We start from the raw sequence: 18,248 nt of genomic DNA, 5'->3' as shown, positions 1-18,248 counted from the left end.
AGCATCATGCAGTATATCCAGGTATCAAACCTGTACATGTAACCCCTGAATCTAAAATAAAAGTTAAAAAAGGGAGAAAAATTACAATTTACCCGCCGTTTGGTTGATATTTAGGTTCATTTACTTCCATTTATTCTCAATGTTAGGAGATTGCTTTATTTTTTCTTTTCGTTTAAAGTTTAATCTAAACCATTTGTGTAGTTCCAAAGTCAAAACTATGAAAAAGTACTGTACATTGAAAAAGAGTTTGCTTGCATATTTGTTCCTGCATCCCATTCTCTCCCTCCTTAATTGGTAATACTTTTTTATTAGTCGTTAGTTTATGCTTGTATTATTTCTTCTTCAGAATATTAGTAAATGTGTTTATATTTTACACAAAAGGGGTCATACATTTACTCTTCTGTACCTTGTTTTATCCACTTAAAATTGCATATTTTTGTATATATTTTAGGAATAGATAGATCCCTAGGTGTGGATATGCTAGGTCAAAGGGCAAATCCATATAAAATTTTACGAGATATTGACAAATTTCCTTTAATAGAGTTGTATTATTTTGTGGTTGAGAAGATTTTAAAAACAAGGATTTCCTAGTCTCGGATCTACTGAATCAGAACTTGGAGATAGGGTTTCTCAGCTGTGTTGGATGATTACCCAGGTTTGGGGAGTTCATTCCAAAGGAAATTTTAAGGCTGACAATGTATTGCTCATTTGATATGTGTTAGGTACTGTGCTAGACACTGGTGAGAGAAATTCCAAGAAACATATATTTTTCCCTGGGCAATCCCAGTGACTGGATAGTTGGAGAGAAGCATTTAAAACAAATCATTATAATGTGATTATTGGTATAGTTGAGATGTATAACGGGGTTAAGGGACAAAAAAAGAGTCAATGCCTATGAGAATTGTACCTAGAATAGATTGGGATTAACTGTTTATAATAAAAGCAGAAGTATGCATTTGGCAAATTATTTATGAAACTGACTTAATGTACTCTCTTTTCCTGAAAAGAAAATAATGAGTTTAACCCTGAACTTATCCCATCTGTATTTGCTTCATTTCTTGTTTTATTTTTTGATATAGCTTCAAATTTTCAAGTTGGATCTTCCATGGACATTTCTGGAGATTTTTGAACCTAAAATCATAACAGCATAACATAATGATATTTCAGTGTTAAAATCAGACCATAATCATTGGCATTCTGTGCTCTGCATAAAATAAATAATGTCATTCATATAGTTGACAGGAGAAAAGATAAAAGTCAATAAAAAGAGAATTATTTATTAAAAAGATCTAATGTTACAAGAACAGTACACAGAACTATTATTTGACTGTGCCTTCCACATGGTATATACCTTATATATAGTATATATACAGATCGTACACAGTATATTTAACAGTTTGACATGGGGTCCACAGTACCTTCATTTGGGTATGCAAAACTTTTGCTTTCATGAAATTTCGAATTATAAGGACTGTTGCTTTCTTCATATTCAATTGACATTATATAAAAATACAGTCTCTTTAGTGATTTAAGACTGTGGTTACTATCCCATAGAAGAAAAAATTCAGTACTGTAGCTGAAAAATAATATACCTTGATAAGAATGCTCTTCTGATTTCTACAAAGTAACAGATATGTAGCACATAAGTACATAAACATTGAAAACCTGTTTTCTAAATAGGTTTATGATGCAAAATACATATTCTGTGTATGTTAAGTAAAAACATTCCATATCTCTGATTCCTGTAAGAATACAACATCAGACATTCTATGTGTAAATACTCTGTCAGATATGTACCATCCGTCAGCTAATTAAAAATATTGGTTAAATTTGTCATTTTATTTGTTTAATATTTTACTGGGCTTTGCCTTCTGAGAGTGTAAGTAAGAAGTTGATTCTTAAAGTCCTTCACTAAATCTGGTTTACATCACCATGGAAAATGAAGACAATGGCTTGATACATGAAATACATAAAATTATTTTGCATTAAAAATATTCTTTCTGCCTTTTTTTTTTCCAGATACACAATTCATTCATGAAAGTTACACTATACTTGGGAGAGCTCATGTTTTGTCAGCTAACCAATTAAGCATCCCTGTTTTTGCAAAGTCCAAAGTCCAGCTTCTCCCACTTTAAAGGAGGTGTTCAAGAAAGGCTACTTAGTCGTAATTACTTACAGGCTTAAATATTTACCATCTGTAGTACTTACTATAATATCTATTGACTGAGTCTTTCTTTTAACTCATTTCTTATTTGTTTAGGGTGTCTTACATAATTTTCCCCCAAGAGAATATGTAACCTACATACAGACTTTTCCTGTGGCTCTGAAACTATTATTTTAGGATGTTGAGAACAGAAACTTCAATCACTCCTCTGATTCTACAAGGATTAACCTTGAGAGCTAGCAATTTGAGCTCCATATTGTTTCATTTTGCTTGTTATTAATGAAGCAAATACAATTAACAAGTTTAAAGTATATAAAATTATAAAACTATTTTTTGTTCTCATGTTAACATCACCTATAAAACCATAATTTTTCCAGGCTCTTCTCTGGCATATGACTTTGCAGTAACTGTCCTTTCTTACATTTGCATGGATATGATGCCAACTCTGGCACATTCTCATGTTTGTTAGAACTTCTTTAAGATATCTTCAAGTAGAAAATTTTCATCTCATTTTCCAACAGCTCTCTAAGATCTCTCAGGCTCAAGTTGACTCTTCGAAATAGCAAATAAGGATTACTTCCCAAGCCACAGAATCAAACAGTGCATAGCTGGCTAGACTAGCTGAATCCCTGTACTGATGCCATGTTTCCACAGCTTAATTAAAAATTCAATTTATCCAAGAGAGACTGTCTTTATTTTACTAGTTGATTTTATCAGTGGTATGTGATGCATGGAACTGTTTTTAAAAATCAAAATTTATTTGTTATGCTTGAACCATTTTAATCTACAGACTATGCATAATTATTTGCACAACACATTTTCATTGTCCTTAAAATTTTTGCAAAATTTTGCAATTAGAAGAAAACCTTGGACCTAATTCAACATCTGCTTTGGCAGTAGGTAAAGAAATGGAAACGCTGTGTCCCATACTCTTCTTATTTTTAAGTTAGCACCCGTGGCAGCATGTCTGCAGTTTTTAGTGATCATATTTTTTGGTGATGTTAAACCATCTTTTATTATTAAAAATAAATATTTATTATATTTGCTGCTAGATAACATAGTACTTTATGAAAAACAATAGCACTAAAATTCATTTGGACTCAGTTTCTATTTATCTTGCACTAATGTAAATGGCTTATTCCCTACCCTAATAACTTGCTCTAGGGGTGCATATAGAATAGCATATTGACAAATCTTGCTATTTCACTATGCAATCATACAATATTTTTCAAGAAAATTTTTGTGTACTTATCTTATAATGGACCACATCACTGAAGCATTTTTCATATTTCCTGCTGGTTTGGAAATTGAGATATTCAGCCAAAGGGAAAATGAAAAACACTGAACTCAGTCTTAAGCAAACTTTTCATTCTCACTTTTGCATTTGTCTTAAAACAGATCTGCTAAAGGCCAGTTACTTAACAAATGGATGGCACACACTCGTAGTCATAGATATAAAATAAAATCCAAACATATTAAAAAAGTAAAGAATACATTTGACAGAAATTACCTTTGCTTACAAAAATTCATTACATACAATCTGCATATTTTTACTGGACTAAGAACTGTCCTCTCCATTTACAAAAACCAAAGAGAAACCTGATGGATAAGTAATATTTCCCCCCTAACCTCCTGTGAGTTCACCATGTATAGTTCCAAGTTTTTAAAGCTCAAACTCATCTCAGGATCCTGGTTCTCCACTTACACTACACTCTATTCACTGCTGTTATCAAGCTAAAGCGAACAAAAGCAAATTAAGTCAGCGGTTTTCACCAGGAGGCTGAAGGAATCATCAATGCCAAGAGCAACGTGACTGATGATGAAGATGTGGAGAGAGTGTGAAGGGTCGACTGAGCACTTGTGATTTTTCCACCTGTGAAAAAAAAAGCATCAAATGGAGCAAATTATTTTGGTTTTCCTTGAGCTAGGCCAGAATTGCTTTTAGTATGTAAGACTAATGAGTGCAAGAATGGTCCTGTTTCTGATAAGAGTGTTCTTTGTATTTATAAAATCAGACATTATCTGAGGTTCCCAAAGTTATATAGAAGGGACAAGGATATATGAGATATTGTATTGAAAAGGTGATGTCATGTCTAACAAATACATCCAATCAGGAGATTTAATTTTCACCAATGATGAAAATATTCCAAATTCAGATATAAAAATAATTTTGATAGTGCACAGTTCGGAAAATGGAGCAAAAATAACAAAAGCTTGTGGCAATATGAATTCCTAATTTACAGTCATGAGCTGCATAATGACATTTCAGTCCACCATGGACTACATATTTGATGGTGGCTCCCTGAGATCATTATGGAACTGAAACATTCCTATTGCCTAGTAATGTTGTAGCAATTATAACATTGTAATGAAATACGTTACTCACGTATTTGTGGTGATGCTGGCTTAAACAAACCTGTTCTGCTAGTTATATGAACGTATAATGTACAGTATTTAATTGATAATGGTAACAAATGATACCTGTTATTTGGCTTACGTATTTACTTTTTTTTTTTTTTTGAGATGGAGTCTTGCTTTGTCGCCCAGGCTGGAGTGCGGTGGCGCCATCTCGGCTCACTGCAAGCTCCGCCTCCCGGGTGTACGCCATTCTCCCGCTTCAGCCTCCGGAGTAGCTGGGACTACAGGCGCGCACCACCACGCCCGGCTAATTTTTTGTATTTTCAGTAGAGACGGGGTTTCACCTTGTTAGCCAGGATGGTCTCGATCTCCTGACCTCGTGATCCGCCCGCCTCGGCCTTCCAAAGTGCTGGGATTACAGGCGTGAGCCATTGTGCCCGGCCCTGTATTCACTATTCTTTTAGTAATTATTTTAGTGTACTTCTACTTACAGATTAACAGTTAACTGTAAAACAACTTCAGGCATGTCCTTCGGAAGGGCTTCCAGAAGGAGGCATTATTATCACAAGAGATGATAACTCCATGCGTATTATTGCCCCTGTAGACCCTCTAGTGAGACAGGATGTGGATATGGAAGACCAATATTGATGATTCTGACCTAGGGCTAAGCCTACACTAATGTGTATATTTGTGTCTTAGTTTCTAACACAACAGTTTAAAAGGAAAATAATATAAAATAAAATAAAAATGTTAAAAAGTTTATAGAACACAGATATAAAGAAAATGTTTTTTTACATCTGTATTATGTATGTGTTTTAAGTGTTACCACAAAAGAGATAAAAAGTTAAAAAATTTAAAAAATTTATAAAGTAAAACAGTTACAGTAAGCTAAGTTTAACTTATTAGAGAAAAAATTGATTTTATAAATGTAATATAAATATAGCCTAAATATACAGTGATTATAAAGTCTAAGACAGTGTACAATAAAGTCATAGGCCTTCACATTCACTTGGCAATCACTCAGTGACTCACCCAGAACTTACAACCCTGCAAACTCTGTTCCTGTTAAGTGCCCTATAGAGGTACACCATTTTTTATCTTTTATACTGACTGTATCTTTACTGTAATTTTTCTATGTTGAGATACACAAATAGCATTGTGTTACAATTACCTACAGTATTCAGTGCAGAATCATGTTGTATATATCTATGGCCTAGGAGCAATAGGCTATACCATATGCCTTAGGTATGTAGTAAGCTATACCATCTAAGTGTGTGTAAGCATACTCTATGATGTTCACACAGTGAAATTGCCTAAGGATGCATTTATCAGAACTTATCCTCATCATTAAGAAATACATGACTATGATTACTCTAGTAAATTTTAAAATCTAATAACATTATTTTATTTACTGAATTTATTGATGTGTCCTTGATTGACTGTTTCAGTTGAGTGAGCTTAAATTCTAGGTTCTCATGCCAAACTTCGCAAAACATGGTGATCTTTCATCACTCTTTCTTACACCCAGGAGAGGTTCTTTATGAGACTAAAACATTGTATGCAGCTAATATATTAGAATCGCTTTGGGATTAAACTGACTGATCCAAGGTTGATTAGTCTGAAGTACTTTTAATAGCCCTACATAACCACAAACGAAATGACTTTTAGATATTAACTTCAGGAACGGTTCTTCAAACCAGAAGCCTTCTGAAGCATCATGATCATAATTGATTATTTAATAAACGCTTATTGTATGTCACATACTGTACAAAGCCTTTTATATATGTTATCTTAATTGATCCTCATAACATTCCTATAGGGTAAATACAATTATTTATTCCCCTCTTGCAGATGGAGCTGGGGCTTAGAAAGGCTGTAAACTTGCTTAAAGTAATTGAGGTAGGAGTTAGTGGATTTAGATACTTGTGTATTATCTCTCTTAAAACAATGATTGACCTTAGTTAAAACCCTAATAATAATAATATAATCTACTACCCAGTTGCTGAAATCTTCTGTCAAGGTAATCCTCTCCGGCTAGACTGAGTGTAATGGGATTTGGGGGGTAATTTTAGTTGCAAAGATGGAGTCTGAATTTATTTTCTTGATACTTAAGAGCCAGAGAATAATTTGGTAAACACACGCATGCGCGTGCGTGCACACACACACACACACAAATGCAAAAACCAGTAAGTCTTTGAAAACTTTTACAGCTAATACACTACTAGAACTTATCAATCAACATATTGGAGAATGTTGCATATATTTCAACTTGTACAAAATGGGGTTATTGTGAAGCATATAGCCACTTGTGAACCGTAAGAAAGGCAAGATGACAAGACTCACTGGAGTCGTATGTGCATGCTTAATAAATAAAAAATGTGAAAACATCCTTTCTAGCTATTGGGAGTGGCTGCATCTTAATTTACATGACACTTTTATAAAAATATCTCACTTTCAGAATGCTAAGTAGGGTCTGTATCTCAAATTCCAAATAGAATCTACAAAACTAAAACATATTAATTTGATATAGCAAAGCAACCCCAGAAAACAACAGAAAGAACAATATTAGACTAAGTTCTAGCCTCAGCTATAAAACTAACTAGCTGTTACACTTGGGCAAGTCATTTGATATCTTAGGCATTTGGTTTTCACAATATGATAAAAATGAAACCAATCATGACTCAGGGTCTGAGTCTAAGGTAGACAATAGTGTAAGAGTTTCCCATATTGAAACTCAGGAAGTGGGTTGCACTGATCAAAATGTTATTAACTGAAATATAAAAGTTGATAATTTTTTTCTTGGCATAGAAGTTACAATTTAAAATATCAATGGGAGAATTAAGATATCATAAGTACTTCCAAGGTTGAGGCTGATCTTATTCAGATAATACTATAGAATCTGATTGTGTTAGAGTTGAAAGTAACCTTAGAGAGTCAGAGAAGAATAAAATACCTAACTCAAAAGTTTGCTGGAAAGATAAAATAATATATAGAAAACACTTAGTTTAATGCCAGGAACACGATGAGGCCTCAGTAAATGCTCACTGTATTGCTGTCTAGGAATTTGACCTGCTGAAGCAAGAGGAAGGTTGTCGTATATTTTGCTTTTCAGGAAATAGTCTTTTAAGATGCTCTTGAAAATTCAGCTCCCTCATCTGAACAGTTCAATTGTGAAATCATTAATGCGGAGATATTATAACTGTTCTTGCTGTTGAAACTATACTTTCATAAATGAATCATAAAGCATATTAAATTTTCATGTGACCACAATAAAGTTTAAATTCTTAAATCTTTCCACCAGAATTTCTGAAAAAGTCAGATTTCTCCCATCTTATGTTTTGTATTTTTAACTAGTCATTTAAAAATACTTTTAGGTGTACTGAAAAGTCATGAGACTAAGGAATTCACCCGGATTCCTTAAATGTTGACAGTTTATCATTCTCGCTTTATTGTTATTTCTATACATACATCCATTTTTCTGAAACATTTGAAATGAAATTTCAGATATGATGTGCCTTTTCCTCTAAATATTTTAATGTATAGTTCCTAAAAATAAGGCTTTTAACAATATAACCACAGTACAGTTTAAAAAAAATAAATTAATGTTAATGTAATATCTAATTTACAGGTATGCAAATCTTATCAATTATCAATAATGTTCCTTATCCTGTATTTTTATGTGAGACCTTATCAAGTATCATAACTGGCAGCTAAATTATGAGGACACATGGACATATAGAGGGGACCAGCACACACTAGGGTTTATCAGAGGGTGGAGGTTGGGAAGAGGGAGAGGATCAGGAAAAATAACTAATGGGTACTAGGGTAAATACCTGGGTGATGAAATAATCTGAACAACAAAACCCCATGACACAAGTTTAACTGTGTAACAAACCTGGACATGTACCCCTGAACTTAAAAAGTTAAAAAAAAATTATCAAGTATTATGTAAATAGCTTTTCCTCAAAGTTCCAGTCTGTTTCATTCTTTTCTGCACTGTATTTATCTCCCATTTCATGGTGGCATAAAAGAAATCACAAGCAATGCCTCTGGTCTGATTTCAAGTTGATGAGTAAGTTAAATAGCACAGGGCCACATACACAGCATGACGGGACACTTCCCTGTAGGTTGATAATTCTGCTTGGGAATGATTGCTTAACAAATGATGTTCCTAATTATCCACTAATTGTAATGAGAAAATGTTATATAATGTTCTCATAAAATTGTCTAATACTTTTAAAATCACAAATTTGCATATCTAAATCTTTTGCTGCTTTTTTTGACTACCTCTATGAAATGGTTACTTTATTCTAAATTTCTAAAATCTCGCTTCCTTTAATCAGTTTTTCCTTTGCTTATATAATAATGATGGTGGTGGTGAAGATACGTGGTTTTGGAAACAATCATATCCAGGTCTTTATCCTGGTTCTGAAACTTAGTAATAGTGTGGTCTTAGGCAAATTACTTAAACGTTTTCTACAAAACAGTAAAAATGTCACCTATCTCATATGATTGTTACTAAAATTAGATGATGTATGTAAAGCACTTTTGACCATGTCTGACATATAATAAGGGTCAGCGAAAGCTAGCAGTTATTAATATTGCTAATAACAATGTTCAATAAAATTTATAATTCGTTTGGAAATCAATAAATATGACCAAATTTTAATTTTAAAAGCTTCCCTTTAAACTCCTTATTTTCTAACAATAAAGGCAATCAAAACAACAGAAACGTAGGTATGTCAAAACCAGTGCAATATCAGTTTAAAAGCCATACTCCAAAAACCAAATGGCCAGCAAGCTACTACTTGAGACCAGGACAGGCAACGACATTTCACAAATCAGTACATTCTAATGAAAATGTCAACTCCTTTCTAGATTTGTAGAAATTCTGCAATTGTGAGCAGATTACTGTGGTTCATATTAATCAGAAGATAATATAAAAATCAGAGAGGAGAAACCCCTCAAAATCTCTGAACCATGAAATCTATCACATCCCCAATTTTGATGAGTTTCATACCATCTTGTAATTGTTGGTTGTCAGCAAATTAAACCTACTATGTCAAAACTCACCTGAATATGATGGTACCCTAATTTGAGAGCTAGCTGTTCCATCTCCTCCTTCACTATATGCTCGAACTTCAATAATGTAGACTCCAGCATCTGGGAGTGGTACTACTGCTTGAAGTTTCTGTGTTTCAATAACTTGGCTGTTGCTGTGACCCTCTTGCCTATAAAAAACCTATGAGTAACAACAGAGGTTTAGACATTTGATATGAAAGATTACAAATGCACATTGACTACCTACTGAGCATCACATTCTGAGATAATCACAAGAGACTTACAGTTTAGACAGATACACAAGCAAATGTATGCATGTGCATTGTACTGCAGTAGATGTATACAAAAGGGCCATGGAGGTACAGGAGAGAGTTTCATTTTGTCTAGGGGTTTAGTGAAGGCCTTCCAGAGGAAGTGATGTCTGAACTACATATTTAAATATGATAGAGTGGACCAGTTGGAGAAAGGGAGGAGAATTCCAGAAAGAGATAAGATAAAATGAGTAACTACATCTAAGCAATAAGGAACAATGGCATGAGGGTAGGGAATGAAGAGGGGATATATGGGATATGAGGAATGAGACTAGAGAAGTAGGGAGAGAGGAGGCAGATCATGGAGAGTCTGTTATGCTTGGTTATTGAAATGAACAATATTGTAAGGGAGTTTAGAAAGCTCATCTTCAAATAGCTTGAAAGGAGTAAAGAGAAAATTTGTTAAACATATAAATAATAAATCCTTAACGATGTAGGAAACAATTGAAAGTGAAAATTTTATTTTTTCAATTTTTACTTTTATAGTGGTTTGCTTTTTGGTACAATCAGCATTTGGATACATTGTATAGCAAGGCTAAAGCTTTTTAGACATCTGTTGTGGTATCATAATTAAACATGCATGCACGGAAAACAGAATTTTGGAACTGCAAATCAGGACACAGGATAATCCTTTGTTTACATATTAAAAAATGACGTCCATAAAGTTTAGGTGACTCGTACAAGACCATGTGGCTAGTTAGGGTAGAAATCTCATCAGAAGATTTATGTTTGATAATCACTTCAGAGCTATTTTACTATATTGTACTTTTACTCATGTGCCTCCAAAAATAGTCAAGTAAAATTTTTTTGGTATAGTCAAGTAGCAGCAGTTAAGATGTGTTTAAATGTGTTTTTATTCAGGTTCATTCTTCTTTGTGCTTTTTCATAATTGGTGTTATAAGTATGTAATAGAAAGAAAAATGGCTTTGTATTCATACAGATCTGGATACAAAACAACTTCCTACAAAACATAGCAAAAGAAAACGAAATCTCCTATACCATCCTGGCTGGGAAAATTTGGGCAAGTTACTAACTTCTGTAACTTCAATTTATTCTACTGTATGGTAGAGATAATAACAATTTTAGGGTTTTTAGGGGAGTAAAATGAGAAAGTGCATGTAGAATACCTAGCACAGGACCTGGTGCGTGATAAGCTTAATAAGAGAAAGCTACTCCTTCTATTGCCATCATTGTTTATTCACCGTTAAAGGGTTGGTATTTCAAGTGCATCATACAATATGAACTGACTTGGGAAATTAGACAAAAATCGACATATCTTTTCTTATGGAAAATGTGTTTTGAGCTTGAATTAACTTACATACAAAAAACCCAAACAATTCTTTAGAGAAACAGTATTTCCACATATTGAAGCTTGCGTGTACTTGATCCTTGATCCCTCTGCATTCTAGTAATAAACGATCCCTCCATTTCACTTCCTTTTTTTTTTCCATTTAATTTTAAATCTACTTCACGTTCTTGGGAGGGAAGTGAATTCTCTATTTAAGTGTGATGTGCAAAAATGGCATCTATTGAAATCCTTATTATAAAGGATGCTATAGTCTCAGTGTAAATGCAAGTTGATAACAGTATCACCAAACATTTACTGGATATCTCATGCAGGCCGGGCATGAGTGCTATATACTGGAGATTCATCATAGAATAAGATCACATGGTTATGGTCTTTCTGGCATTTATAGTCTAATATTGAAGGCAGACAAACAATGCAATGAAGCATGATATGTACTGCAGTGGGAAATATATTTGATGCTATAGTAATGCACAAAGTGGGTACTTAGTCAAGATTGGGGAAATCGGGAACACTTCCTGGAGGATGCCTTAAGCAGCTTTTATCTTAAAATGTGACAAATATATATGTATTTATGCTTTTGATTTGCATGGAGCATCGTGATGAATTAGAATTCTGATCATGTGAGGTAATTGGAAAGCAAATTTATGGGAATGGGAAAGTATGTAAATTGGTGAGGATTGGCAGGAGAGTGACTATTTTAGAGGACACTGTTATTATGATTCAATAAATTACAATTCTTATGACAAAGAAAAATGCATCCAGCAATGCATATCTAATGTTCTAGAGTTGAAGAAAAATTTGTGGATCAGTTGAGATTTAGGATTAAAAGGTAAAGACAGGGAAAAAAATCAGTGGTATCAAAAGGAGCCTGAGATTAAGTGTGGCCTTTTAGCAATATATCCAGGGAGATGGAGTGCTAAACATATATGTAGATCTACTAAGTGAAAAGATACATTAAATTAATAGTTAATCTTTAGTGCTTTAGAGAATATAGGCTCATTTAAAAATCCTGATTTAGAAAAGATGAATGAGAATGAGAACTATGAGAAGGTTAAGGAGTTATCAAGACATGTAAAAAAATAGTTATTGACAGTAAGGAGTCCAGTGAGTTCTTAGAGACTATGGACATTCATAGATTGACAGTTGCAATGACAGCTATGTTTATGTATAAAGGAAATTGTGTAATGTATTGTGTCAAGGCTATTCTCAAATTTTGGTATTAAAAAAAAAACGGAGAGCAGTGGGTTATCCAAAGAGATGATCCTAAATAGAAAATGTGGTATTGCTATTCTCAAAAGCTTGATCTGGAAGTGGCTATTCTATATGTTTGATGGTAGTAGAATATTGAGGTCAGTGTGCTAAACATATAACAGAATAAAGTTTTGCTGGTTATACCCAAAGTACTCCTGAGAAGGATGGCTCATATTAAGAGAAAGGCCTATTCCTCTACTGAGCATCTTGGAAAGAGTTGATGGGTACAACTGCCCTTCATAAAACAGGGTGAGGAATCTACAGCCTCAGTCACAATGGGATGGGTAGGAAGGAGTCAGTATGACAATGGAAGTTAGATAAATAGAAGCTGGGAGACACAGTTTCAGTGAGAAGTCACTGCATGAAGGTTGGCTGAACACAGTTATGACGACAAGACTTTCTTTTGGGCCCTTTGCAGATGTTTGCTTGTATGTTGTTCCTTTCTAACTCTATCTCCCCGGCATTTTCAAAAAGTCTGCTTCATATATATGCTGGATATGACATGAGCCATTTCTGTTTGAATTATTTAAAATTCTGAAAAATTTCAGGCATAAATGAATGTAAAGAGGATACTATAATGAACCTCATTTAAAAAGACTCATATATGACTTAACTTGGATGATAGGTAAATGAGGATGATAGGTAAACACAGAAAAGAAGGCTGAGTCTCATATTTAGAGTGACTATAAGATGACGGGGCCGGGCGCAGTGGCTCAAGCCTGTAATCTCAGCACTTTGGGAGGCCGAGACGGGCGGATCACGAGGTCAGGAGATCGAGACCATCCTGGCTAACACGGTGAAACCCCGTCTCTACTAAAAAAAAAAAAAATACAAAAACCTAGCCGGGCATGGTGGCGGGCGCCTGTAGTCCCAGCTACTCGGGAGGCTGAGGCAGGAGAATGGTGTGAACCCGGGAGGCAGAGCTTGCAGTGAGCTGAGATCCAGCCACTGCACTCCAGCCTGGGCGACAGAACGAGACTCCGTCTCAAAAAAAAAAAAAAAAAAAAATGTGAAGGAAGAGCTGCAGAATAAAAGAAATCAGAGACTAGAGTGGCTATAGACTACAGTTCCCAAGAAGCTGGAGAAATACAGGGAAGGGCCTCAAAGTTCCAGTGGGTATGTAAAACAGTATCAACCCAAGTGTACATATATCTCAGGAATCTGGAAGCTCAGCTGATATCTCAGTTGCATAAACAAATGAGAACCTCTGTTTGTATCTGATATGGTTTGGCTGTGTTCCCTCCCATATCTCCTCTTGAATTGTAGCTCCCACAATGCCCACGTTTTGGGAGGGACCTGGTGGGAGGTAATTGAATCATGGGGGCAGGTCTTTCCCGTGCTATTCTCATGATAGTGAATAAGTCTCATGAGATCTGACTGTTTTATAAAGGGGAATTTCCCTGCACAAGTATTACTCTCTTGTCTGCTGCCATGTGAGACATTGCTTTCATCTTCCACCATGATTGTGAGGCCTCTCTAGCCATGTGGAACTGTGAGTCCATTAAAACTCTTTCTTTTATAAATTGCTCAGTCTTGGGTATGACTTTATTAGCAGTGTGAAAATGGACTAATACAGTATTGATGGATTGTGTAATAACTAATAAACTTTGGGCCTGATTGTCTTCTATTTGCCCCAGCTTTGTAAACAGGTAAAAAGTAAAGGTGGGTGAGGGGAGGTATATGGTGAAGGGGTTGTATATCTAGGGAAGGCTATTTTCTAGATATAGACTTGAAAAACTAATAGTTTTCACTTGGATTATAGCCTGAGGTCCTGAATTCTTTCTAACTGCTTGAGTATTTTCTGAAGGGATAACAGTTTCTGTTTGTGGGGAAGGGGACATTTGCTGAAGTGAAAGCATAGCCCCTGAACATTCAGTTTTATTTTCCCTTTCACTCAAGCATAAGTCTGTGTGAGGAAAATAAGGTGGAGATAAAATGGTTGTTTTACTTTATAATCTGGGTAAAGTACTTTCATGGTGTAAAGAAAAAAAATTTCCATTTTCAAGATCATTAAAAATTATGGCTGAATATACTTTAGCCCGTATGTTTCTTTTTGGCATTTCTTTAGTAACACCAGTAATGGTGAGTCTTACATCATGTGCTACAATTAGTAAGGATTCTAGATAGAGACCCCAAATTATAGGAGTTGTATAAATAAAATGTTATTTGTTTAAAAACTTTTATTTGAAAACAATAAGTCAAGGTAGGAAAACTTTTATTTGAAGTTTTTATTTCACTTTCCCAATCATTTATAAATAATGTGTTAATAAAATAGGCAGTTGATTCTGAATTGGGGAATGTAAATACAACAGAATAAATAAAGTGACACGTTTACTGACCTGAGGAAAAGTCATAAATATGCTAAATAAATTACCAAATTGGATTCAACTTCTCAAATGGAAAGTTATTTTGAGTGGAAATAATTTGTATTATTATTTGGTACAATAAGGGGTGTCTGCAACAGATAATCCTTTCCAATATCTTGCTGGTTCTCTATGTGTCTCTGTTCCTTACTTGTTAATGGAAGGTGTGATATCTTGAAATTATTGCTATTAAATCTGAATTTCTTAAGCAAAATTCCAAGAAGCCCAGGATCTCTTAGACAATCTCAAAAATAAATCTGAAAAGTTTCACCACTAGGTACTGCTTAATGTTTATCTGAATGAATTCAATTTTAATGTGTTACCTATGGGGCAGTTATATATGGTTCAATTCCATCTATCTTTCATGATATTCTTGGTCACTTTTGAAGGCTCTGACAAGATTTTGTGGTAGGGAGACCTCTTTTTTTTTTCTCCTAACATCTGTTAACAAAATTTCTGTTATCATCTTTCTCTGGTAATATCTGGTAGTTACATATGTTGCTTACACCTCAATGTCTGAAATTGAGTAAGAAAGTAAGATCTGTGATGCTATGGTTTTAATGTGTCCCCTGCAAAATCCAAGTGTTGCCAATGTGATAGTATTCAGAGGTGGACCTTTAACAGGTGATTACATCATAAGGACTTCTTCCCTCGTGAATAGGATTAATGCCCTTATAAAAGAGGCTTCTCACGGCTGTTGGCCCTTTTGTCCTTCTGCCTTCTGCCAAGTGAGGACACAGTGTTCCTCCCCTCTGGAGGATGTAGCTTTTAAGGCACCATTGTGGGAACCAAAATTGGACCCTCATCAGACACAGAATTTGCTGGAGCTTTGATCTTGGCACTCCCAGCCTTCAGAACTGAGAGAAGTAAATTTTTATTTTTTGTAAATAACCCAGTCCCAGATACCTGTTATAGCAGCACAAAAGGACTAAGACAATGCTTTCTTAGACAATGGGTGGCTCAAATGTCGAACTCTAATGTTTTATGCTACTTCTGTAGTTTACTTTTCAAGACTTTATTAATATAAGCTTTACAATTTTATAATGTACTGATATACATTTTTATAGTGTTCTTATATTCCATGGAAAATGGCAAAATAACTTTTAAAATTCCTAGAAGTATCAATGCACATTTATTTGCCTGAAAGGAGTTCAACTACTGAAGATTAAAGGGCATTGTATTATTCCATTATATGATTTACTTTTTAAATTTTTTATTGATACATACTGAGGTACATATCTTCAGGGTAATATGATAATTTGATACATTTGTATCATGTGTAAAGATCAAATCAGGGTAATTGGGTTTTCCATTACCTGAAATATTTATCTTTTTTTTATGCTAAGAACACTCAAATTATTCTCATCTAGCTATTTTAAGTATACAATAATTATTAACTATTGTTAATAGATTATCTTATTTCTTCTATCTTATAGTATATTTGTACCCATTGATTAACCTCTCTTTGTTCCTCACTCTCCTTTCCCCTTCCTGGTCTCTGATAACCACCAGTCTCTATTTGTATAAGATCCAGTTTGTAGTACATTTTTATCAGAATGTGTATACTGTATATAGCATCTTAACTCTACGAAAGAATCATTTATTACATTATTTATGAACTAAGTATAGGGCAAAAAAATCCACTTTTTCCTCCACATTTATTATGTTTTAATAACTTTCACAACCTAGAAGTCTCCCAGATAAATACTTTTCTAAGTTCTTCAATCTTAAACTGGACTTAACATAAAAGATGGAATATATAATCCCTGCATTTTAAACCTCAGGCTTTAATCCCAAGTTCTCAGCCTCAAACCTACACACAATAAACATTTCCACTGATCCTTCCTGCTTGCAAAAGTGAAGTAGTTTGCAAAGACAGCGTGAAGATTAAGTGACCTCCCTTTTTAATATTCCAATTAATTATGGAAACTCTCCCTTTCCCCAATTAGCAAGAAGTCTTCTGCCTCAAATATTCCAAGAATCCTAGGGGCAAGTTCAGTCTTAACGGGTCAAGCCTGCCTCAAATGACCTTGTGGAAAGAGAAATGATTAGTGTCCTATGTCCCTATTTTATTAATTTTTGTAAGTGACACCCATTGTGCTTAAGAAGAGGTGGCCCGCTATTATAGTGGTGCCACTCGTGGTTGGCAGTAATTTTGGGGATGTAGTAGGAATCAAAAGGATTCCTAGTACAAAAGGCTTCTCCTTCTGAGTACCATGCCCAGCCCTGGTCATTCTATATTAGTGTGCACCTCCGGATGGTATAGTTCTTCAACTGCTGTGTGGGGATCCTTGCCAAGGGTGCAGTAGCTCCCTTCAACATCATACTCAGAAGAGGGGCTCCAAGCTTGTGTTCTCTGGGTTATAGCTCTTTAGTTTATATTCTCAGCTATTATTTCTAAATATATATTCCTGTCCCATTGGGTCTGTGTCAGGAGGAGCTTTCATCCTTGGCTGCCCTGTGAAAAACCGCCCTCTGAGGAGAATCCAAACTCTGGGTTAAGCCCAGTCCAGTCTGAAGTCCCCTTTCCCTCAGGGATCCCTTTCTGTCAGCCGTTCTCTCAGTGGGGATTATCCCACTCTTCAGAAAGGTTCTGATAAGGCTTAGTTGCAAAGGAGAAGGTTTTGAGGTCTTATTCCATTTGTTATCAGCAGACTCCTTCTATAAGAATCAATTCTTCCTTCTCAGGGATATAAGAAAGTGCAACCATTTCAAGAAATAAAAGGGAAAAAATATCTTTGGCAGTGTGTGCCTACTTGTCATTAATTTATACATTGAAAATGGATTATGCTAGTGATTCTTCCCCCAGCAACAAGGTATTCCAACGTGACTTGTGTTGTCTTTATTAAGAGGGGACTGGAGGCAACTTTTGAAGATCAGTTTCTTTGTTAAAATTTTAAAAATTTTACCTAATGAGACATGCTCCTCCAATAACAGTAAGAAACGGTATCTGTTTTTTCATGAGAACATTTTACATGCCAAACATTTTATACAAGTTCTTCTTTAGAAAATCCTGTATAATTTGTATTATTATTGCTATTTTAGCCATTTGTGATGTTAATAAAATAAAACTGAGAAAGTTTAAACGACTTGCTCAAATTACTCAACTAGGATTTGAGCTGAAGTCTATCTAAATCAGTGGCCAGTGATATTTTTTTCCTCTAAACAACAACAAATGGCAAGGTTATGCTGGAAAAAAAATACATATTTGATAATACACATACATAAATAACTGCATAAGACATTTCTATCTGGGCCAACATTATTCATCCATTCTAGAAACATTAGGAACAAGAAATAAGATAAAGTTATTGCCTTTGAGGACTTCAGTCTGTTTGGGGAGACAGTTATATATAAAAAGTAAGAACAATGACTGGGATAGAGGTGTCAAATGTGAACAAAGAGTAGTGGCACCCAGCCTGGGATCCCTA

The 18,248-nt window shown here is 34.7% G+C and overlaps 1 protein-coding gene across 1 annotated transcript in view; it reads right to left on the bottom strand.

The window, feature by feature from the left end:
- Positions 1 to 1,251: 1,251 nt before the first annotated feature.
- Positions 1,252 to 18,248, bottom strand: part of CNTN5 (contactin 5) — a 321,942-nt gene continuing 304,945 nt past the window's right edge. Inside the window, exons 15-16 of the mRNA XM_011982695.1 lie at positions 9,596 to 9,764; positions 1,252 to 4,037 (exon numbers count right to left, since the gene is read on the bottom strand). Of these exons, the coding sequence (XP_011838085.1) occupies positions 3,934 to 4,037; positions 9,596 to 9,764 (273 nt within the window). The 3' untranslated portion in view covers positions 1,252 to 3,933. The remainder of the gene's footprint in view (positions 4,038 to 9,595; positions 9,765 to 18,248) is intronic.

The sequence above is a fragment of the Mandrillus leucophaeus genome, unplaced genomic scaffold (genome assembly GCF_000951045.1).
Source record: "Mandrillus leucophaeus isolate KB7577 unplaced genomic scaffold, Mleu.le_1.0 Scaffold1059, whole genome shotgun sequence".
In the NCBI taxonomy this organism is placed as follows: domain Eukaryota; kingdom Metazoa; phylum Chordata; class Mammalia; order Primates; family Cercopithecidae; genus Mandrillus; species Mandrillus leucophaeus.
Note: the sequence above shows the minus strand (reverse complement) of the source record. Positions and strands in the feature narration are given on the sequence as shown.